This window comes from Emydura macquarii, unplaced genomic scaffold (genome assembly GCF_026122565.2).
Source record: "Emydura macquarii macquarii isolate MOO-44397 ecotype Brisbane River unplaced genomic scaffold, CSIRO-AGI_Emac_v2 contig_159, whole genome shotgun sequence".
Lineage (NCBI taxonomy): Eukaryota > Metazoa > Chordata > Testudines > Chelidae > Emydura > Emydura macquarii.
In genome coordinates this window covers 87,539-112,162 of record NW_027130296.1, presented here as the reverse complement: position 1 = coordinate 112,162, position 24,624 = coordinate 87,539, and the positions used below count along the sequence as shown (strand labels likewise).

Here is a 24,624-nt window from a genome sequence, read left to right as displayed (position 1 = left end):
TCAGTTCAAGAGCACCAGCCAGGAGGAATCAGGGTTCTGCTGGGATAGGCTCGCTGTAAATTTGTAGGCCAGCACTAGGCATGGCATACTGGGTCTGTGCTGAGAGCTGAGAACAAGCATGCTCGGTTCATACACCAGGTGTGTGTAATGTTCCCTCTGCAATCTGGACTGGTACATTGCTGTGTCATTCCAATCCCTCACTCCTGGAGCCTGTCTTGCCCTTGCCCTGCTATGTGAACCACCCACTGCTGGGTCTGTTCACTCACAGCCTTCTGCAGATAAGAGGCTCCTATTTTAGTGAGTGAGTGCTTCTGGCCAGTCACTGATGGGATTATGCAATGGTGTGACTCCCCAGCCAACATCCCCAGTCCCAGATGCAACCCTAGGAACTGCCGTTTTATAGAGTTCAGCACTGCCCACTGCACTCTTCAAGGTCATTAGGTTAGTCAATTTATCAAAGATATTGATATGCACCAGCTCTGTCACTCTAAATGAAGTCTCTACACACCCAAACCACATGCACTGCTTTAAATAAAACAAACAAATAAGTTTATTAAGTACAGAAAGATTTTTAAGTGATCATAAACCAGAATAATATGAGTCAGGTTGATCAGGCAGAAATAAAACAAATCACATACTAAACTAAACTTAACATTTCAGCAGCGTTTCAGTCTCTGATGTTATCTTACCACACAGGCTGGCTGAGCTGACTCCTTCACACACACACACACACACCCCGGACTGTGGGCAGTCTGTCAGTTGCTTGCTGTTGCTTCGTAGGTGGATTCCAAGGGAGCGCTCCAGAGACAAAAATGCCTCTGCCTTTAATATGTTTCCTCCTCACCCCCTGGGGTCAGGTGATCAGACATGTCCGGCAATGGGCATGTTTTCCTTCACTTGAGCCAAATGAGCATCACCTTATGAGGTGCTCAGTCCAGTCCATTGTTCCTGTATGCATGGCTCTGCAAGGTGTGAAGCCTCAGCTTTGTGTTTGTTTGGATCTATTCAAGCCATGTGAGACACACATTTGGGGATATGACACAGCAGAGTTTCATATCTGTACATATGTATGACATTGCAGCAAACATGCTACCATAACAATAATGTTCAGTATGCCATGAACATTCCAAAAACACCTTGCATGGCATACTTTGCATCAGACAATACAGTTACAGTGTAAGGGTGAACATGAATGATACATGGATCACACCATAAGGGTGTACATAGGGTACAATGTGTCACAGTGTGTAATGCTGAAACCAGGGTGAGGAGCTGGGAACAGGCATACTTGGTACATGTCACAGCAGAGATACTCAAGCACTGTGATGGAGAAAGAGGAATGAGAACACCTAATGAGATGAATAGAGCAGTTCTCACCTCTCTGAGCACCCCATGCTGCACATGGATGTGTAGAAACGACCCCCACTCACCCATACACTAGGCTCAGATTTGGGATAGATACTCGATCTCCGTTCTCCAACCCCTTCCTGAATCCAGCTGGTACAGGCAATTCTCAAAACTCCACCCCTTCCCAACTTCCCATGGCCCCTCTGAGTGTACCATGGGCATGGCGTGGCAAGGGGGAGTAGGAGCTTGTAGCTGAGTGATGGAGAGGTGTGTTCAGGAACCTGTTTCCCCCAGTGATGCCCACCTCACTATCACCACTTCTTCAAAATACAAAGGAAATTCCTTGCCAAAAGGTTTGTTAAAACACAGTTAAAGTTGCCCAGTGCTGCCTTGAGCCCTTCCAGAATGTCTACTTCATCCATCCTTAAATCTCTAGCACTGAGGAAATAAAGAGCCAGACCCCATAGCCTTAACTCTGCCCTCTTTGAGCAATGTCCTAAATAATAAATAATAATAATAATTAATAATATCATAAAACTCCAGATTACATTGAGCACACCAGGATCAGAGCACACACACACCACAGGAGAAGCTGTAGTGAACTGTCATGTAAACCACCACACTGCTACAGATTCCCACAGCAACAATAGACCATTACAACTTACAAAAGTAAGTTTGGCAGACTTATAAGACGAATGCTTAATTTTAATAATTTTTTTCAATTTTCATCTATTAATTTACCACAATTTCATGAAAATATGGGGATCAGACAATATGGGGGTCAGAAAATGATTATGTCAAAACATACTCATAGACTTCAAGGTCAGAAGGGACCATTGTGATAATCTCTAGTCTGACCTCGTACACATTGCAGGTCACAGAACCTCACCCACCCACTCATGTAATAGACCCCTAACCCCTAGCTGAGTTACTGAAATCCTCAAGTCATAGTTGAAAGACTTTAAGTTATAGAGAATCCACCATTTACATTAGTTTAAACCTGCAAGTGATCTGTGCCCCATGCTGCAGAGGAAGGAACCCACCCACCCCAGGTCTCTGCCAACCTGACCCAAGGTAAAATTCCTTCCTGACCCCAAATAATTCATTCCCAATCCCAAATACAAAGTAAATACCCTTAAATTGAACTGTAATAAGTTCTCAAGCAGTATTTTTCTTACCTTGTCTTCTGTAAATTTTGATTTTTATCGATGGAAATATTTTTTCATCAATTTGTATGTGTACGGTGAAATCGATGTTTAATGACTACCGATAAAAATCTAACCCTTCCAAATCTGTACATACATCAGCACAGAAATGAGGGGGCTCTCAAATTACTGATGTACCTCCCTACATCTGCAGAACAGGATACATTATTCTGTGATAGTTTCACTAGTGTCAGATATGGAGGTAAAACCATCTCTCTGCTCCAACTTGATATTTCCTTCCTCATACATCCAAGGATCACACTTCCCCTCTTAGCTACAGCATTACACAAGGAGCTCATGTTCAGCTGGTTTTTACCACAACCCCAACTCCTTTTCAGAGTCACTGCTTTCTATGATACAGTCCCCAATTCAGTAAATGTGTCCTACATTCTTTTTGTCTTGATCTTGCAATTAGCTATATTAAACAAATGGTCTTCAAATGACCATGCTTTATCATGCGATCTAGATTGGTATGTACAATTGACTTACCCACATCATTATTTACCTCTCCATCAGTTTGTGTGTCATCTGTAAATATTTCCATCAATGATTTTATATTTTCTTCCATATCATTGTTAAAGATACAGAATAATATTGGTCCAAAGACAGATCCCTGTGGCATCCCACTAGAAACACCCCATTCAATGATGATTCCCCATTAACTTATACATTTTGAGATCTATCACTTATCCAGTTTTTAATCCATTTAATATATAGCATAGATTTTCTGCAAATAGAATTATTTTCAAGACATACTATAAAGGATAACTTATGAGAGAGGACAAAGGATGAACTCAGAGGGTGATTTCTGTTGTTTTTATTGTAAAAAAACATCCCTGAGGATAGAAATATCTTCCAGAATGGAATCTGATTTTTCTTTTGTTTCCTTTCTCTTCTAGGTGGATGTAAAGGGAAGCAGGGAAAGGTGAGTTTGTGAATTTTATTGTGATGTGCTTGGAAGCTCCAGGAAAGCTCCCTACTCTTCACATACTACAAAGTGAAGAGTGAATGAGCATATGGGAGAATCCTAAATACTAGATTGCATCCTACCCATTTTGTCATAGACTTGGGTGTGTTTAGATTTTTTTCAAATATATTTCAATCCACTGGGAAAGGTGAAGAATAAAGGGAAAGGAAAGGAAATCGGAGCCATGTTAGAAATTCCCTGTGTTATTTGGAGTTGTTTCTCCTGCTAACCCTTCTGTCCCCATTTACTCACTGGGCTAGTAATTTATAGGACCTATCCTTCTCCCTGATAACAATTTGGGTGCCTGGATGAAGAAGAGGGTGAGTGATTGTGATGGCATTTGGTTTGGGGTGCAATCCAGATCAGTGAGGGGTTGTTTCACCACTTGCCCTGCAACCCAAAGTGCCTCACAGGGCTTTGCTGCTGTTGTTCCCAACCTGGGGCACTCACAACCAGCCTGCCAGCATGTAGGTCACATTCTGAGAGTCTGTGTGCTCAACATCCCTACTTCAGCAGCTCTGACCCCAGCAGCCTGTCTACAGTCACAATCTGGCTTCTACCAGCCTTGGCTACTATCTGTATGGTGACCCCAACACACTTCCAATCTCAAATTTTCCCAAAACTGTGTGCTCTGTAATGCCCAACCCTCTCCTATCCATTTGTTCCTCTATAGACGCAAAAAACACATCACAGCGTAGTCACTTCCCTGGGGTGAATATACCCTTCCCTTTAAACAGAACACTGAGTTGCTTTATAGTAAAAATAAAACATTTATTAGGGAAATATACATAGGATTAAATGAGTTCAAGTATAAGAAATGAAGATAGAAAGAGTTACAAGTAAAACAGAACAGAATACACTTCTAAAAATCTAAAACTTAATCTAGACAGGTCCAGGGTTTGTTCAATGTTTTTTCTTGCCTGTATTCTGTTATGAGACTCTTCAGCCCCAGCTTGAGGAGGGAGGTTCTATTCCCTTGTGTCTGTCCTTTGATGAATAACAGAGATGGCTAATGTCCTTGTTTGTGTCTTTCTAAGTTCAATTACTTTGTTTCAAGAGGCAGGCTGACCTCATGCTGTTCTTCCTTTCCTGTGGACTATCCATCCCCCTGTATGTACATGAGGCTTCCATTGTTTTGATTGCACCAGGCTTGATTTACATAGGTGACAGGCAAATGGCTGTCTTCTCTCCTGTCTGGGAAGGAGCCTGTTTCTTCCTGTTTGGCTACAGACTTTAAAACTTAATATCCATATACATTACACAATGATATTAATCACCAGGGTGTTGTTAGCTTTCCAAAAAGGCCTCACTTGGTACTCTCATGTAATATAGTAATAATGTATACAATCAGTTGATTTAATTGCTTATCACTGGAGGTTCAGCCTCATAGCTTTATAGACCAGTAAAACTTTGCAATGAATTTTTCTGGGGATTACCTCTCAAAGTAAAGTTTATTCAAGCTGTGGGGAAAATGACAGAGTCTGGTGGTGAAGGAGGCTCCATGCTCCTTCTTCCCCCACTTGTGTTTGCTGAAAAGAAAATTGTTCTGCTTCCTGCCATGTCCTTCCCCAGCTACCCTGATTGTTCTGTTTACTGCTTTTATGTAAATTGATGTAAACATACATTCCTTTGTTTAGGGTAGATCTGTTTTCCAGCTCCCCGTGACATACCTGTTTAATACACTTAATTCTCACCACAAACATACATCACATAAAAGTATTAATGATCAGTGAGTATTTGTTCATAGTATGTAGCGTGCTAATATGGAGTACTCAGTGTCACAGTGATGACAGTAAATATTGTGTTTAGGTCTGAAGCTCTGATATCTCTGAAGGCATCAGTGGAGTCTGGAGAGGGAAGGAAGGACAGCGCCTCTCCTAGAAGGAATGTGGCCACACAGACTGAGCAACGAGGGCATGAAGGTAAAGAAAGGGAACCCTGCCTCTGTCAGAATGTATCTTTATATTGAATTTAGTGCCTGGACTCAGTAAGGCCTGTATATTTGGTGACATTGTCTGGGTAGCTGAGCCAGTCCAGCTCTCACTGTACCCATACTGGGTTTTTTCATGGAAGGGAAAAGCTGTTTTCTTGTCTCTATTCATTTCTTAGAAGAGCTTTTTCTTTTCTTTTTTTTCCCCTTAAGTCTTGTTCAGATGTCCCCTGCCCTCAACAGTCAACAACTCAGGGCTGTAGAAGCCTCCAGTATTTGAAAGTGTAACTGGCTATCAGTTGGGGACTTTGTGAGGAGGGGCATTTTATAACTGAGAGGCATGTGCCAGAAGCTTGTTGGGGAGTTATTACAATTCAGCAAGTGAGTGAGGTTGGCAGAAGGGCAGGAGAATGCTTCAGGCCAGGGCAGTACTGTGTAAATAATCCAACATTTTTGTCTCACACAGAGAAAGGGGGGAAAGCATTGATCGAACACAAAGAGACAAAAACACATGTCTGTGAAGAACTGAAACCTCAAAGCCCTGTGGTCAGAAGAAAGCACCAGGGCTTGAGATATTATTCACTTAATGTCATAAAGGAGCTCAAGCAGGTATTTAACATGATCCTTCAAACTGTTGTGGGAGGCCACCAATATCCAGAGAAGCTCTGGCTTGTGCTGTACTGAAAATCACAAACAGAGATACTGAAATTTTAAAATAGTGAATCAGTTTTATTCATCTGTTCTTGTTTCTTTAAACAATTTTGGAAGACTGTTAGCTCAACATTGTTAACATTATGAATCTATAATTACTTATCAAATCAGGTGGTAAACATCTCAATGGCCCTAACACAGCTTACATCTCTCTAAGAGCATGCACTTCCACCCTTAGGCTCAGATTTTCAAAGCACCTTCAGTTGCCCATATCCCATTAAAGGCCCATGGAAGTTGGGTACCTAACTTCCTTAGGTTCCCTTGATAATCCCAATCTAAATGAACTGTCAAAAACATTAAATTATCACTGATAAAGTCTGCAGATGACACTAAAATTGGGAGAGTGGTAAATAATTAGGAGGACAAGTCAGTGATATAGAAAAATCTGGATTGCTTGGTAAGGCGGGCGCAAGCAAATAATATGGGTTTTAATGCAGCATAACGTGAATGTATATATGTGAGAACAGAGATTGTAGGTTGTATTTACATGATGGAGGACACTATCTTTGGAAGTAGTGACTCTGAAAAAGCTTGGGGGTCAGGTGAATAATCAGATGAATAATCAGCTGAACATGAGCTACCTCTGCATCTGATGAAGTGAGCTGAGTCTCACGAAAGCTTATGCCTACAAAAATTAAATTTGTTAGTCTTTAAAGTGCCACAGAACTCTCATTGTTTTTGCTGTATACAGACTAACACAGCTACCCCTCTGGAACAGTGTGACACTGAGGCCACAAAGGCTAATGTGATCCTGTGATACATAAAGAGGGGCATATTGAGTAGGAGCAGGGAGAATATTTTACTTCTATATTTGGCATTGGTGTGCCAACTGATGAAATATTGTGTCCAGTTCTCTCATTCATCATTTAAGAAAGTTGCTGATAAAATGGAGAGGGTTCAGAGAAGAGCCATCATTATTACAATGATTAAAGGATTAGAAAATATGCCTACTAGTGATAGACTCAAGGAGCTCAATTTATTTATCTTAACAAAGAGAAGATAAAGGAGTGACTTGATCACAGTCTATAAGTACCTACTTAATAATTAATTGTTTAGTCTAGCAGAGAAAGATAAAACATGATCCAATGGCTGGAAATTGAAACTAGACAAATGCAAACTGGAAATAAGGTGTGCATTTTTAACAGTGAAATTAATTAACCATTGGGACAACTTACCAAGAGTCGTGGTGCATTCTCCATCACTGACAATTTTAAAAGCAAGATTGGATTTTTTTTCTAAACTATCAGCTCTATGAATTATTTGAGGCAGTTATCTGGCCTGTGTTATATAGGAGGTCAGGCTAGATGAACAGAGTGGTCCCTTCCAGACTTGGAATCTGTGGATCTATGTGTATGTCTATACTAACAGCTGCAAAGTTGCTGCCGTCAAATTGATCTTTCTGGATCGATTGAGCGACCAGTGTAGACCCGCTCAATCGATCAGGAAGTCGACTGAGTAAAACCACACCCTCAAGTACTGTAGTACTGCGCTGACGGGAACTGTGTGTGAAGACGGCACGCAGAAGGGAAGCACAGCAGTTGACGGGAGTTATGCAAGCTCCTCTGCGTAGTTTGCTAACTCCCGTCGACTGCCACCGAATCTCCAGGTAAGTGTAGACCAGGGCTATGAAATTTAGACCCCATTCCATTTTGTACAAAGCAGTCCAAGAAACTAGCCCTCAAAAAGCATTCTGTCTGCACCAAGTTCCACTATTCACAATTCACTCCTCAATCTGTCTCACTAATAATGTCTGGTTTCATGTTTCCATGCATAGATGTGCTTGCTGTGTGTCCAATGTTGCTTGGGGAGTTCACTAGCCCATAGGATCTTACGAGGTGTGGAGCAACTTGAATACGTGGACGCATTGGGCCTCTGCTGAAGAGGGGAAAATGACTCCCCTCTGTCAGCGCTGTGCTACATCAGGGCAACATTTTATTTATTGTGTGTGTACAATGGTAAGGTAGGCAGAGTCAGTTTAGCCACTACCCTGTTCACAGTACACTCCTTTGGTTTGTGTGATCACTGATAAGATGCTATTATTTGGTATGGATGGGTTAGGTGGTCAGAGTGTCTGACCTGCCCAGAAACTCACTACGAAGGCTGAACTTAGGTCTCTACCTGTGAATTTCCAAACTGTCAAATGTTTGGAATTCTTATACATGTGAATTTCACTCAGCAATTCATGGATTTTTATGACTATTTATTTCCTAACTACATTATTATTCTAAGGAATTTTTTCCTTTAGTTATGAAACTTACTCTTAACTTCAACTACACTTTAACACAATATTTGCTGTGGGATGATCTCTCTGTCTGCAGAATCATTCCTAGACATGTGAGAAATGGAATGTGCCTTTCACTGAGTCCACACGCAAATATCAGTGTAAATGGGAAGTGATGAGACAATGTTTCTGCCTGACTGTGGTAAATGGAACATCCATCTTCACCAAGCCCCTTCCTGGTCATTTCTGATCAGACATTCTTGCTGTGAGAGGGGATTAGAGATGAAACACAAGAATAATTTCTGCAGTTCAGAGGGTGATACATTCCCCAGATTGTCAAGTAGAACATTCTTACGTAATGGAATCTAACTGTTGTTTTCTTTCTGTTTCCTGCCCAGGTAGATGTGAAGTCCCTCAGGAGCAGGTAGGTTTCTGAATTGCACTGCAATGTGCTGGGAAGCTCTAGGGAAAACACGCTACCCCTCATGCATCACAATGTGAAAGACCATGGACAAGGTTGGAGAGTCCCAGACATTAGATCCTTCCCCCTCTGGGAATGTTTAACTTTTTACCACTCATTTCAATCTACTGCGGAATGTGGAGAATGAACAGAAAGGAAAGGAAATAAGAGATCATTCTAGAAATGGCTCATGTCACTTGGAGTGGTCTCCGCTGCTAATTCTTATGTCCCCATATAATCACTGAGCCACTAGTTCAAAGGTCCTTTCCTTCCCTTTGGTGATTTTTGGGGTACATGAAAAGATGGCAAGCAAGTGATGACAGTAAATATTGTGTTTAGATTTGAAGTTTCAATTTCTCTGAGCCCATCAGTGGAGTCTGGAGGGAGAAGAAAGGACAGCGTCTCTCCTGGAGGGAATGTGGCCACACAGAATGAGTTACAGAGGTGTGAAGGTAAGAAAGGGGACATTGCTCCCTTGAGAATATATCATTATAGTATAGTATTCAGTTTAGTCCCTAGATTCGTTAAGGCCTGACCATCTAGTTGCGTTGTCTGTGTAACTGAGCCAGTCTAGCTTTCCCTGTGCCACCTGTAGGTCACCATTCATGGTGGGAAAATGTTATTCACCTGCCTCTTCAAAAGAGCTGAAGGCCATATTCCTACTTCTGATTCTTTCTCCTGTGGGGTTGAAGTTCAGGATCCTGCTCTCAGAGAAGCCCCAGCAGTGAACACCTCCCAGTCATAGTGTCCTAATGAAAAGTACTGTTCCTGAGCAGAAAATGTTGAGAACAGAGTCCCCAAAGGGAGGTGATCAGACAGCAGGACACTGACTTACCCATCAATATAGGAAGAACCTATAAGCAGGCCTTGAAGTTTAGTGAAACCATCTGGGTTAGGAAGGAAGGTCTCCTACATATGACAGAGTTCTTTTCTATCCAGCAGGCAGCCTGTCAGTCACCTTTTCCCACCGGTGAGTTTGTGGGTTACAATGAGCCCAGGAAATGTCTGATTTGTTAGCCACTATGCCACTCTCTTCTAGTCTGGGTTTCCCTGTCTCAGTGTCAATAGTGGATTCGCTGGTGCTCAGCACCTAAAGAAATTAACTCCAAGATGTCTCATGGTGGGCTTCCAAAGACTGATCCACCCAGAACGTTGTCATTACAGATTGTAGCATAATAATTTTTTGGAAAGCTGTGGAAAGGAGGGTTGTGATTTGTGTAGATTTTCCCTGCCATAAGCAGCCAACATCTGAGGTGTGTAGAATCATAGAAGTATAGGACTAGAAGGGACCTCAAAAGGTAATCTAGTATAGTCTCTACACTCAAGGCAGGACTACATAATAACTAGACCATTCTTGTGTGTTTGTCTAACCTGTTCTTTAAAATCTCCAATTATACGGGTTCCACAAACTTCCCAGTCAAAGTTTTCAAGTGCTTAACTATCCTGAGAGTTAGAAAGTTTTTCCTAATGTCCAACCTAAACCTCCCTTGCCATAACTTAAGCTCAGTGCTTCTTGCTGGTCCTCAGAAATTAATAAGCACAATTTTTCCCCCTTATAATAACCTTTTATGTACTTAAATTGTTGTCAAGTCCCCCTTCAGTCTTCTCCTCTCCAGACTAAACAAACCCAATTTTTTCAATCATTCCTCAGTCATATTTTCTAGACCTTTAATCATTTTTGTTGCTCTCCTCTGGACCTTTTCCAATTTGTCCACATCTTTCTTGAAATGTGGCACCCAGAACTGGACACAATACTCCAGCTCAGGCCGGACTAGCATGAAGAAGAGTGGAATAATTCTAATGTCTTGCTTATAACACTTCTGTTAATACATCCCAGAATGATGTTTGCTTTTTTTGCAACACTGCTACACTGTTGACTTATAGTATTCTTGTCAGCAAGTTAAAGAAGTATGGTTTGGATGAATGGACTATAAAATGGATAGAGCATAGGGCTCAACGAGTAGTGTTCAATGGCTTCATGTCTAGCTGGCAGCCGGTCACAAGTGGAGTGCCCCAGGTGTCGGTACGGGGGCCGGTTTTGTTCAACATCTTCATTAATGATCTGGAAAATGGAGTAGATTGCACCCTCAGCAAGTTTGCAGATGACACTAAGATGAGGGGAGTGGTAGATACCCTGGAAAGTAGGGATAGGATACAGAGTGACCAAAACAAACTGGAGGATTGGGCCAAAAGAAATCTGGTGAGGTTCAACAAGGACAAGTGCAGAGTCCTGCACTTAGGACAGAAGAATCCCATGCACAGCTACAGACTGAGGACAGATGAGCTGGGCAGCAGTTCTGCAGAAAAGGACCTGGGGGTAACAGTGGATAAAAAGCTGGATATGAGTCAGCAGTGTGCCCTGGTTGCCAAGAAGGCTAATAACATATTGGGCTGCATTAGTAGGAGCATTGCCAGCAGATCGCGGGAAGTGATTATTCCCCTCTATTCGGCATTGGTGAGGCCGCATTTGCAGTATTGTGTCCAGTTTTGGGCCCCCCACTACAAAAAGGATGTGGAGAAGTTGGAGAGAGTCCAGCAGAGGACAACAAAAATGATTAGGGGGCTGGAGCACAAGACTTATGAGGAGAGGCTGAAGGAACTACGCTTGTTTAGTCTGCAGAAGAGAAGAATGAGGGGAGACTTGATAGCAGCCTTTAACTACCTGAAAGGGGTTCCAGGGAGGATGGAGCTAGGCTGTTCTCAGTGGTGGCAGATGACAGAACAAGGAGCAACGATCTCAAATTGCAGTGGGGGAGATCTAGGTTGGACATTAGGAAAATGTTTTTCACTAGGAGGGTGGTGAAGCACTGGAATGGGTTACCTAGGGAGGTGGTGGAATCTCCATCTTTAGAGGTTTTTAAGCTGCGGCTTGACAAAACCCTCGCTGGGATTATTTAGCTGAGGTTAATCCTGCTTTGAGCAGGAGGTTGGACTAGATGACCTCCTGAGGTCCCTTCCAACTCTATGATTCTTTGATTCTATATTTAGCTAGTTATCCACTATAACCCCCAGATCCCTTTCTGCAGTACTCCTTCCTAGGCAGTCATTTTCCATTTTGTATGTGAGCAAATGATTGTTCCTTATTAAGTGGAGTACTTTGCATTTGTCCTTATTGAATTTCATGCTATTTACTTCAGATCATTTCTCCAGTTTGTCTAAATCACTTCGAAATTCACTCCTATCCTCCAATGCCCTTGCAACACCTCCCAGCTTGGTATCACCGGACAACTTTATAAGTGTACTCTCTGTGCCATTATGTAAACAATTTATGATGATTTTGAACAGAACCGGACCCAGGACCATCCCTGCGGAACCCCACTTGATATGCCCATCCAGCTTGACTGTGAACTACTGATAGCTACTCTTAGGAAATAGTTTTCCAACCAAATAAGCACCCACCTTATATTAGCTCTGTGTTGTATTTCCAGGTTTTGTTTATGGGAAGGTCATGCAAGATAGTATCAAAAGCCTTACTAAAATCACAATATATGATGTCTACTGCTTCCCCCCATCATAAGGCTTGTTACCTTGTCAAAGAAAGCTATTAAGTTGGTTTGACACAATTTGTTCTTGATAAATCGATGCTGTCTATTACTTATCACCGTATTTTCTTCTAGGTGTTTGCAAATTAATTGCTTAAATATTTGCTGCATTATCTTTCTGGGTACTGAATTTAAGCTGACTGGTCTGTAATTCCCCGGGTTGTCCTCATTCCTCTTTCTATAGATTGGCACTATATTAGCCCTCTTCCAGTCCTCTGGAATCTCTCCTGTCTTCCAAGATTTTTCAAAGATAATTGCTAATGGCTCAAATATCTCCTCAGTCAGCTCCTTGAGTACTCTAGAATGTATTTCATCAGACCCCAATAATCTGAAGACATCTAACTTGTCTCAGTAATTTTTAACTTGTTCTGTCCCTGTTTTAGCCTCAGATCCTACCTCATTTTCATTGGCATTCATGGTGTTAGACATCCAATTGCTACTAAAATTTTTGATGAAAACTGAAACAAAAAAAAGTCATTTAGCTCTCATATCATTTCCACACATTCTGTTATTGTCTCTCTCCCCCTCCCTTCCATTGAGTAACAGGCCTACACTGTACTTGGTCTTCTTCTTGCTTCTAATGTATTTAGAATGTTTTCTTGCTACCCTTTATGCCACTAGCTAGTTTAATCTTGTTTTGCGCCTTGGCCTTTCTAATTTTGAGCCTACATGCTTCTGTTTGTTTATATTCATCCTTTGTAATTTGACCTATTTTCCACTTTTTGTAAGATTCTTTTTTTTTAGTTTAAGCTCATTGAATATCACCTGGGTAAACCAGAGTGGTCTCTTGCCATGCTTCCCATCTTTCCTGCTCTTGTGCCCTTAATAATATCTCTTTGAAAAACTGCCAGCTTTCCTGAACTGTCTTTTCCTTTAGACTTGCTTCTCATGGGATTTTACCTACTAACTTCCTGAGTTTGGTAAAGTCTGCCTTCTTGAAATCTATTCTCTTTATTTTGCTCTCTTCCCTCCTACCATTCCTTAGAATCATAAACTTTATCATTTCATCCAAGCTGTTGTCCACTTCTCAGACAGTTCCTCACAATTTGTCAAAATCAAATCTAGCACAGTCCCTCCCCTACTAGTTTTCTCCATGTTCTGAAATAAAAATTTGTCTCTAATGCATTCCAAGAAGTGTTGGATAATCTGTGCCTGGAGGTATTATTTTCCCCAATAGCTGTCTGGGTAGTTGAAGTCCCCTGCAGGCATGTGGCCTGACCCAGCAGGGGGTTTGCAGCTGTTCCTCAGGCCCAGGCTCCGAGGAAGGTCACAGCACCTTAGTCTATGGTGGGAAAAAGCTAGTGGTTGGTGAGTTTATAGCCCCCGCTGCCCTCAAGTGGGGTGGGACAGGCCAGGCCAAAGCAGCTGGTAGCCTCCCCGGCCTTCAGGAAGGCAGGGGTGGCAAGCAGTCTGTTTCCCCCAGCCTTCAGGCAGGCAGGGCTGGTAAGCTTGGTATTCTCTGGCAGGCGGGTTCAAAAGAGCCAAGCACTCCCGGGGTGGTTAGGGAAGGAAGGAGGGAGGGAGATGCAGGCCCACCCGACTCCACTGCGTCCCAGCCCAGGGCCCTATCAGTGTCAAAGTGGTTTGCCACTGAGTCAGCAGGGATGCAGCCGTAACACGCTGACTGGTTCAGCAACAGCCTCAGCCAAACTATATTCGGCTATCCCTGGGCTAATTCCTCCTACCCAGTACCAAGGTACCTGCAGCCAGGGGGTCTTCCTCCAGGTCCCTACGGTAAACAGCAAGTGGGAGCCCCACAAGTCCCTTACTGTCGACTGGCAGCAGGTCCAGAAACTCCTCAGGGTTATCAGCAGAGGGCAGTTCCTTTAGGTTACAGGTCCCAGCAGTCCTCTGGTATACCGGGCTTAGTCAACTCCAGTGGGCCCCCAGCGTCGGGCAGCTCCTACAGGTCAGGGCCGGTCTCAGGGGTTGCTCCCATTCAATGGCCTCAGGTAGCTCTTCCCAGCTACCAGGGCGCAGCAGGCCCTATCCAGTCACTCGGGCCCAGTGGCCCTATCCAGTCACTTGGGCCTGGCGGCCCAGGCAGGCCTTGGAGATTCAGGTCTATGGGGCGGTTGCTCCTCACAGCCGCAGGGCCTGGGTCAGGTCCAGACCGCAGCCTCAGGGAAGACACCTCTGTCTCCAGCAGCAGCTTCCCTTTCATCGAATCATAGAGTTTGAAGGGACTTCAGGAGGTCATCTAGTCCAACCCCTGCTCAAAGCAGGATTAACTTCAGCTAAATAATCCCAGTGAGGGTTTTGTCCACCACCTCCATAGATAACCCATTCCAGTGCTTCACCACCCTCCTAGTGAAAAACTTTTTCCTAATGTCTAATCTAGACCTCCCCCACTGCAACTTGAGACCGTTGCTCCTTGTTCTGTCAACTGCCACCACTGAGAACAGCCTAGCTCCATCCTCCCTGGAACCCCCTTTCAGGTAGTTAAAGGCTGCTATCAAATCCCCCTCATTCTTCTCTTCTGTAGACTGAACAAGCCTAGTTCCTTCAGCCTCTCCTCATAAGTCATGTGCTCCAGCTCCCTAATAATTATTGTTGTCAACATCCTTCCTTTAGTGGGGGGCCCAAAACTGGACACAATACTCCAAATGTGGCCACACCAATGCCGAATAGAGGGGAATAATCACTTCCCGCGATCTGCTGGCAATGCTCCGACTAATGCAGCCCAATATGCTATTAGCCTTCTTGGCAACCAGGGCACACTGCTGACTCATATCCAGCTTTTTATCCACTGTTACCCCCAGGTCCTTTTCTGCAGAACTGCTGCCCAGCTCATCTGTCCCCAGTCTGTAGCTGTGCATGGGATTCTTCCTTCCTAAGTGCAGGATTCTGCACTTGTCCTTGTTGAACCTCATCAGATTTCTTTTGGCCCAATCCTCCAGTTTGTTTAGGTCCTTCTGTATCCTATCCCTACATTCCAGGGTATCTACCACTCCCCACATCTTAGTGTCATCTGCAAACTTGCTGAGGGTGCATTCTACCCCATTTTCCAGATCATTAATGAAGATGTTGAACAAAACGGCCCCAGGACCGACCCCTGGGACACTCCACTTGTGACCGGCTGCCAGCTAGACTTGGAGCCATTGATCACTACACATTGAGCCCTATGCTCTAGCCAGTTCTCTATCCATTTTATAGTCCATTCATCCAACCCATACTTCTTTAACTTGCTGATAACTTGCCTTTTATACTGTCCTTTCCTATCCTGACTTTGCCTCTTTTCTCCCGGGGTGTTCTGCTCAGCGGGGTTTTTGCAAGGTCTTGATCTGACCAGCAGGGTGGTTGCAGTTTGTCCTCAGGCCCAGGCTCCGAGGAAGGCCACAGCACCTTGCTACATCCCCCATCACCACCAAGTCCTGTGCTTTGGATGATTTTGTCATATGTTTCAAAATGACTTGTCCACCTCTTCTTCTTGGTTAGGTGGTCTAAAGTAGACCCATACCATGACATCACTCCTTTTAGCCTTACCCAGAGACTTTCAACGGTCTGCCTCTTATTTCCATCTCAATTTCAGTCCAAGTGTATACATCTTTGATACACAAGGTAACATCTCCTCCCTTTTTTCCCCAGCCTATCCCTCCTGCGCAAGATATAGCCTTCTATACCAATATTCCAGTCATGTGTATTATCCCACCAAATATCTGTGATGCCAACTATGTCATAGTTGTGTTTATTCACTAGTATTTCTAGTTCTTCCTGTCTATTCTCCATACTTCTTCTATTAGCATACAGTCATCTAAGATACTGATGGGATTTCCCCTCTATGCCCTCTTGTCTCTCCTTGTCTCTGCTATAATAGTCCATGCTCCCCCTGATTCTAACACTTCTCCCAGGTGACCATGTTTTTGACTCAGCTGTGGGCTTTTGTCTCCTGCCCCATTGATCCTAATTTAAAGCCCTCCTTACTAGGTTAACCAGTCTGTATCCAAATATGCTCTTCCCCTGCCTCGTTACCTGGACCCCATTTCTGCTTATCAGTTCTTCTTCCCAGAACAGCATCCCATGGTCAAGGAAGCTGAAGCCCTCCTGGCGACACCATCCTCGCAGGCAGGCATTCACCTCCAGGATACATTTATTTCTGCTTGGGCCCCTGTCCTTGGCTGGAAGGATCAAAGAGAACACCATGTGCATCCCAAGCTCCTTCACCCTTGCTCACAGAGCCCTGTAGTCACTTTTGATCTTCCCAGGGTCATACCTTGCAGTACCATTAATGCCCGCATGAATGAGTTGCATGGGGTAGTAGTTGAAGGGCCAGATGATCCTCAACAATCCTTTCATAGTGTCTTGGGTATGGGTCTCTGGCAGGAGGCATACCTCCCAGAATGCCATGTCAGGCCAACAGATGGCTGCCTCCATCCCCGTCAGAAGGGAGTCACCAATCACCACTACCCTACATTTCCTCCAGGAGTGGTCACCACGATCCTCCCGGCCTTGGAGGTACAGAGCTTCTCCTCCTCCACCTTTGGGGATGAGCCCTCATCTTTTATTGCCGTGGCAATATACCAGTTCTTCATCATGATGGTTGGTTGGTTGGGAGCAGATGTAACCAGCAGCCAGTGTCCTCCCTAAGACAGAGACATTTCCTCCTCCTCTGGTGGTGTGACAACAGTCCTCTCTAGGTGGATAGATTTCTCAGCCTTGGAGATCTCCATATGAATACTTTCCATTAATTCCTCATGTGCATGGGTGCTCCTCAGTCTAGCCACCTTGTCCTGTCGCTCTCCCACCTGCTTTCTGAGAGATTCCACCAGCAGACACCTTTCACACCAGATGGCCTTTCCAGCCTGGCTTTCTGAGAGTGGGAAATGCAGGACACAGTCTCTGCAAATCCACACCAGGATCTGTGTGGAGGCATCCCTGCTCAGGATCTCTGTCTGGTGAATACAGGTGAAGGTGAAAGATACAAAAATAGTGTTGGCACAGGCAGTGCGACATTTCCTAACTATAGAGATTATATTATGTTTCCCTCCCACAAATTCTCTCTCTAACTTCTCTGTTCCTTGTCCCCTGTTCAATAGCTCCCCTTGGTCGCTTACCCTCTGTCTTATAAGTCTTTCTCTTCTAAGTCAGTCCTACCCCCACATTAATCACACGGGGGAGGGTGATCACAAAGCTGATCGAGGCTTATGAAGGATGATGCAGGGAACAATTGCCCAAGCAGTCCCCAAACACAGAATGCCAACTGAGCCTGTAACTTTAGATTAACTATGCTGAAAGAGAAAGAAAACAAACAAAGACAAAAACCAAACAGGTAAACAAGCTTACCCAACCCAAGATTAGTGCTTCTGCTTTGTTAGCACGTGAATCTCCTTTTCTCCCTCTCAAGCTCGCGTTTGCGGTCACCTGTTTACTAGCTCAAATCACCCACTATTCCAGGGTAGGCAGCTGGGGGGATTTTGTGGGGTGGAAACTTTTATAACAGAAAGGCAGGTGTTGAAAAGTTGTTATGGCGCTTGTTGTTTTGGGGACCTAGGAGTGGAGGTGGCAGCAGGAAGGGAAAATGCTTCAGGCCAGTGCAATGGAGTTAAAAACCCAACCATTCGTGTCACTCGCAGAAAAAGGAGGACAAGTGTTTGAAGAACAGAAAGAGGCTGCAACTTGTGTCCACAAAGATGCTGAAACCCCTGTGCTTACGAAAAGAAAGGTCTCCTTTTGTGATTCAAGGGAGCAGAAGCAGGTATGTCATGTGACCCTTCCAACTGTTGATGGTAGTCAGTTAGCCTAACAGCCCCATCGAGTAGTCTCTGCTCAGATTCATGGATAGAAGCCAACATTTACTGCTAGACATTTCAGCAGCCAGTTCAGCATCCAATGGGTGGAAGAGAGATTAAAAAGGGAAGACAATTCCCTACAGGGGTTCTGTACACAACTGAACATCCCCAAGGCAACCTGAGCCTTGTCAGTCAAAGGGCTCAAACAGCACAAACCACTTAAACTGAGCTAATGCTCTTAAACCAACTGGCATCAAATGTAAAGAGAGATCCCAAGCAACACAATTTATGGGGGGCATCTGGGGCTGGAAGAAGTAGGGTGCAAATTTGGGTACAGTAGTCGGGCAAGACAGACAGGATTTAGGACAGCTCATGTCCTATATGCCTCAGATAAAGTTCTCCCAGTTTAGGATTCATTTGGCAATATTTTAAGAGGGTCTTGTGTGTTAATCCTTAGATATGGCTGAGTTAAGATTTGCACTTACATTGGACCAAATCCCTCTTTCACAGTTTCTTTTATTTATTTAGCTGCCAAATTTGACAGAATTATTCTTCAGGGAAGAATGTAATTGTATTGGTCATTTCGAAGAAAAATGCAGTCTCACTTTTTCAAAATAAATATTTTAATTACTTTGTTTAAAAAAAATCAATCCTTGTCTCACACTTTTTTTACTTGAATGATACTGATAGCAGAATAAGCTTGATTATTCAACCTCAGACAGTGTTAAATCTCTCTGAGAACTCATGCTTAGACTACAGTTTCAAGAAATTAGTTTGTAAATAAGTTTAGTTATTAATGAGTGTGATATGTCATTATTGTGATTCTAATCAGGACCACATCAATAGCTGTAGTCATTATAACATCAGAGGTAATTCAAACAATCATCACCCTGCTTTTCCTGTTGATTTGCATGCTATAATTCTATTGGTTGACATGAGGCAGTGGAATGAGGAGGAATTTCCACAAGAGTTGAGATTGGGTTGGATGAATGGACTATAAAATGGGTAGAGAACTGACTAGAACATAGGGCTCAACGAGTAGTGATCAATGGCTCCATGTCTAGCTGGCAGCCGGTCACAAGTGGAGTGCCCCAGGGGTCGGTCCTGGGGCCGGTTTTGTTCAACATCTTTATTAATGATCTGGAAAATGGAGTAGATTGCACCCTCAGCAAGTTTGCAGATGACACTAAGATGTGGGGAGTGGTAGATACCCTGGAAGATAGGGATAGGATACAGAAGGACCTAAACAAACTGGAGGATTGGGCCAAAAGAAATCTGATGAGGTTCAACAAGGACAAGTGCAGAATCCTGCACTTAGGAAGGAAGAATCCCATGCACAGCTACAGACTGGGGACCGACTAGCTAGGCAGCAGTTCTGCAGAAAAGGACCTGGGGGTAACAGTGGATAAAAAGCTGGATATGAGTCAGCAGTGTGCCCTGGTTGCCAAGAAGGCTAATAGCATATTGGGCTGCATTAGTCGGAGCATTGCCAGCAGATCGCGGGAAGTGATTATTCCCCTCTATTCGGCATTGGTGAGGCCGCATTTGGAGTACTGTGTCCAGTTTTGGGCCCCCCACTACAAAAAGGATGTGGAGAAGTTGGAGAGAGTCCAGCGGAGGGCAACCAAAATGATTAGGGGGCTGGAGCACAAGACGTATGAGGAGAGGCTGAGGGAACTAGGCTTGTTCAGTCTACAGAAGAGAAGAATGAGGGGGGATTTGATAGCAGCTTTTAACTACCTGAAAGGGGGTTCCAGGGAGGATGGAGCTAGGCTGTTCTCAGTGGTGGCAGATGACAGAACAAGGAGCAACGGTCTCAAGTTGCAGGGGGAGGTCTAGGTTGGACATCAGGAAAAAGTTTTTCAGTAGGAGGGTGGTGAAGCACTGGAATGGGTTACCTAGGGAGGTGGTGGAATCTCCATTTTTAGAGGTTTTTAAGCTGCGGCTTGACAAAACCCTCGCTGGGATTATTTAACTGAGTTTAGTCCTACTTTGAGCAGGGGGTTGGACTAGATGACCTCCTGAGGTCCCTTCCAACTCTTTCATTCTGTGATTCTATGATTCCTCACTAGCAGATGTTTTCACAGTCCGCACACAGACAGATGCCTTACTGGAGTGGTTCCATGACTCTTGGCCTGAGGTGCTAGCCCCCTCCCTCGGGTCACAGCCTTTCTCCGCTGGGTCCCCATTGCAGGCAATAGAAGGGACAGGCTGCTGTGCTTCCCTGTGGCAGGGCCTGTGTTCCCCTCTCCAGCTGGAGTACGTGATGTATGATCATCAACATTCTGGGATGGGGAGCAGGAATCCAGATGTGGAGACTGGGGGAGCAGGACAGGCCAGAGATAGTGGGAAGCTGTCTCCCATAGGCTGGGTAGGGACTAAGAAAACGAAGGACCGATGGGAGGATGAGATTGCCTTGTGAGATGGAAATTCACAGGCTGTAGGCAAAGGGCACGTGTTGCCAGTGCAGGGACAGAGTCAGCGGGGTTAAGAGTCTGACCTGAGGGCTGGGGGACAGGCTGAGAGAACAGCCTGAAAATAATTAAAGCAAATAAATAAAGCTGGGTGAATATGTTCTGCAGCTCAGATGGTGAAATATCTCCCCTGATCATCAGGAAGAACTGTCCTGCAGAGCAAAATCTGAATGTTGTTTTCTGTCTATTTCCCTCCTAGGCAGATGTGAAGCCCTTCAGTATAAGGTGGGTTTGTCTCCTCACTAACTCTTATGTCCCTGTTTAATCTTTGGACAGTAGTTTGAAAGGTCCCTTCTCCCCATCCCTCTCCTGGTAACTTTTTGTGTCCCTTTAGAAGAGGGGGTGTCAGTCACGGAGGGAGGCCATGCCCTCTTGTGGCCACACTTCTGTGGGCAAGCTTTAGTCAGGGGATTAGCTCTCCATAGTCTATGGCCTCTCACCTTCAGGCAGGGCAGGGCACATCAGCAGTCTGTAGCTCATCCTTAGGCAGGGCGGGGCAGGTGAGCAATCTACAGTTTACAGGCAAAACGATTGAGCACCCACAAGGCTTCACAGGGTGGGTTAAGGCTACCACCATAGGTTGGGGTGGCAAGGTGGAGGTGACACAGGCCCTCCTGATGCCACCGCATCCCAGCCCAGGGCCCTAACAGCAGCAGAGTGCTCCGCCACTGGGTCAGCAGGGCTCCAGACGAAACTCACTGACATGTGCTTGGGCTTGAGCACAGCTGGACCAAGGTTCACTCCCTCTGGGCTACTTCCTCCACCGCTGTGCCCGGGTACCTGTGGCCACAGGTCACCACCCAATTCCTCGGGTACATCGCCAGCAGCAGACCAAGCAAGCCCTCGCTGTCAGGCTGTCCAGCTGCTCAGGCTGGTCGGGTGAGTCCTCGAAGCAGCCAGAGTCTTTGCCGGGTTCTTCCTCCAGCAGCATGCTGGAGACGTCCTTCTCCTCCGGCGGCTGGCTCCCCCATGCGCTGTAGGGCCTGCCCCTTGTACTTCCTGTTCCTGTTCCCACTTTGCCCCTCTGTATCTGGAGTGGTGGGCGTGGCTTCCCTGGCTCCACCCCTCGGGGGTTGAGTGGCAGTCCCTCCCTGTCAGTCGTGGAGGGAAGCCACGCCCCCTCGCTACAGTCCCTGAATGAAAAGGCAGTGAATGATGACAGTAAATTTCATGGTCAGCCTTCCAGATCTGATGTCTGTGAAAGCAGAGATGGAATCTGAAGGGAGAATGAAGGACGGTGTCCCTCCTGGAGGGAATGTGGCCATGCCGACTGAGTTCCGAGAAGGTAAAGAATGGGGATGCTGCCATGCCCCTGTGAGAATGTGTCACTGTATTCATTTGGTCCCTAGATTCCTTAAGGCCTGACCATTTGGTAGCAGGGTTGGTGTAACTGAGCCAGCCCAGCTCTCCCTGTGCCTACGCTGCTTTCCAGTAGTGGAAGGGACATGCAACTCCCTTGTGTTTGCTCAAGAGCTGAAGGCCATGCCCCCACTCCTGACTCTTCCTCGGGAAGGGGGCAGAGCTCAGGCTTCTTCTCTCCAATTAGTCCCTGCACTTAGCGCCCCACTGAGCTGTCTCCATCTCCCACTCCGGGAGTCTTAAGGTAAGGCAAGGTTTGTGAGTTGAGAAAGTTCAGAGCAGACTCCCCACAGGGAAGCTCATCAAAGAGCCTGGACTTCCCCTTCGCTACAGGAAAAGCCTCTAAGCAGGCCCTGAAGCTCTTTGACTACATCTGGATTAGGCAGGAAGTCTCCCTACATATGAGAGAGTCCTTGTCTCTCCAGCAGGCAGCTGGAAGTGGGATAGTGGGTCTCAGTGATCCCCAGGTGTTCAGATACCAGTGATGAATGTGGTGTAAAGATTTGAATAGGAAGGAAGATAATATCTCTGCTTTGTTAGCTGCAGTCCCACTTTCCTGTACCACTGCTTAAAAGCCCAAAGTCTAGATCAGGATTGGTGTTTTGTATCACTGATACCAATGCCAGGAGGGTAGAAAGTGGGTGAAATCCAATTCAACTTGTCAAAAGAGGGGGATGGCTGAGAAAAGTTTGGTATATCACCTCCTGTATTTAAACAGACATTTCTTTGTTCAAAAAAGCAGCAAGGATAGGGTTAATATCTGCATTGCCAGAACTCAGTTTAATCCTAGATCAGAAATTGGACAGTCCCCAGTTTTGTTTACTGGATCCCACTCTCGTGTTTCCCATGTAAGCCTTGGTGAACTCTGAGTGAGGGAAATTCAGGGATCAGCTCTCAAACTGGGGCATTTCCTGTTGCTGAAATGACCACACCTTTGCCCAACTCTGATTGTAAAAACTGTTTTTCTCTTTCACCTCAGTGGATGTGACTCTGGATCCAGCCACAGCCCATCCCCGACTCGTCCTGTCTGAGGATCAGAAAAGTATGAGATATGGAGACACATGGCAGGATCTGCCCAACAATCCTGAGAGATTTGATTTTTCTTTTTCTGCCCTAGGATCTAAGGGCTTCACCTCGGGCAGACATTACTGGGAGATGGAAGTGGGGCCGGAGGGATTCTGGGCTATTGGAGTCACCAGAGGTTCTGTTCGGAGGAAGGGAGGGATCCTCCTTAAACCTTATTCGGGGATTTGGGCTCTCAACTGCCATGAGATACCTCAGTGTCTGCAAAATACACCCAGGAAAATCAGAGTTTGTCTGAACTATGAAAGGGGAGAGGTGAGATTTTACAATGTGGAGAATGAGGCTCTGATCTCCTCTCTCACTGCTGAATTAAAAGGTAAAGTTGTCCCTTTCTTCCACCTCTGGGCTGTAGGATCCCATATCAAGTTATTGCCCAGCCAGAGATGAATATTTCACTGTGTCATGGAGCACTTTAGAACAGAAATACTGACTTCAATTGATCTTTCATAAAAACCAAGTTATGATCCCAGGATGTAAATCATTAGTGGTTATCTGATCTCTAATTTTATATTTTACTTTTCACACAGGCGGGGTGTGAGTGTGTGTAAATTAATTAGTTACTGTTTGCAGAGACGATTTCCTAACTGTCATCCACACCTTCAATGTCAGCGCAATTGAGGCCAGGTATAAACTTAAATGTTAGGTCAACATAACAATTGCGCTCCAGAGTGTGGAAAATTCACAACCCTGAGTGCTGTGGTTCAGCCAACCTAACCCCTGTTATTGATGCAACAATGTTGACAGTAGAACGCTTCTATTGACCTAGCTACTGTCCTTCAGGGAAGTGGATTAACTACATAGACAGAAAAACCCCTTTTCTCACTGTGGGAAGCGTCTACTCTAAGCCGCTACAGTTCTGTAGCTATGGCATTGTCATGCCCATATTGTTGACATATTCTCAGCCTTCCCCACCCCTACCTGAGTGCTGTTGTCACCTACCTGCAGCATTTCAGGGAGTTGGGCATGAGGATCCATTCTGGGTTTATGATACAGCTTGTTTAAAATACAGGTTATTTATTTCATTTCTTGGATTGTTATGCTGGGAGTCACCAGGTGGCGCTGTATACACAATGTGCTATGTTTTTTCCTTTGTGTGTGAGCAAATGCCCAGTCTCTGAAGAAATGATGCTACTGGTTATGTGATGCCATTGCTTTGGGGGGAAGTCTTACAAACAGCAAGCAGGTTTCCTGTCTCCTCTTGTCAGTTTTGTGGGAGGCTGAGATTGCTGCCAGAGGAGGTTTCCTGGGAGCAAGTTGTGATCTCTGTTCAGTGACTGGTGTATGTAGTGTAAATAAAGATGTTAAACCTAAGAAAATACCCAGACTCCACATCACTGGTTTTTCCTTCAATGGGAAGCCAAACCAGAAATCTCTGGAATCTGCTACTGGTCAGCAGAGGGGTGACAAAGGTTGACACTCATGTTCATGGCATAGCCATATATGGTTTAACCTCATATCAATTCAGTTTCTTCTCCTTCTCCCCCTTTTCCCAATAAATGAGCCACTTTGTTTGAGACATAATCTACCTACTGATATTTACATGGTTCTCGTATGATTTCCAGGCAGAGGCACCACAAACTACTGAAAATCCAAACC

General features: G+C 44.8%; 1 protein-coding gene across 1 annotated transcript; it reads left to right on the top strand.

Moving 5' to 3' along the window:
• The first annotated feature begins 9,185 nt into the window (after positions 1–9,185).
• LOC137150391 (E3 ubiquitin-protein ligase TRIM58-like) lies at positions 9,186–24,334 on the top strand. The gene is made up of 5 exons (XM_067544323.1): positions 9,186–9,293; positions 17,957–18,078; positions 20,786–20,811; positions 21,765–21,871; positions 22,925–24,334. Exons 4-5 carry the CDS (start codon positions 21,778–21,780, stop codon positions 23,413–23,415), a joined length of 585 nt encoding a protein of 194 aa, XP_067400424.1. The 5' UTR covers positions 9,186–9,293; positions 17,957–18,078; positions 20,786–20,811; positions 21,765–21,777; the 3' UTR covers positions 23,416–24,334.
• The last annotated feature ends 290 nt before the right edge of the window (positions 24,335–24,624 follow it).

What these genes read in the sequence shown, in the direction of transcription:
- LOC137150391 (XM_067544323.1), top strand. Translation starts at nt 21,778, where the DNA reads ATGTCTGTGAAAGCAGAGATGGAATCTGAAGGGAGAATGAAGGACGGT. An exon ending in GCCGACTGAGTTCCGAGAAG is followed by an intron (nt 21,872 to 22,924) that starts GTAAAGAATGGG and finishes CTTTCACCTCAG; the next exon opens with TGGATGTGACTCTGGATCCA.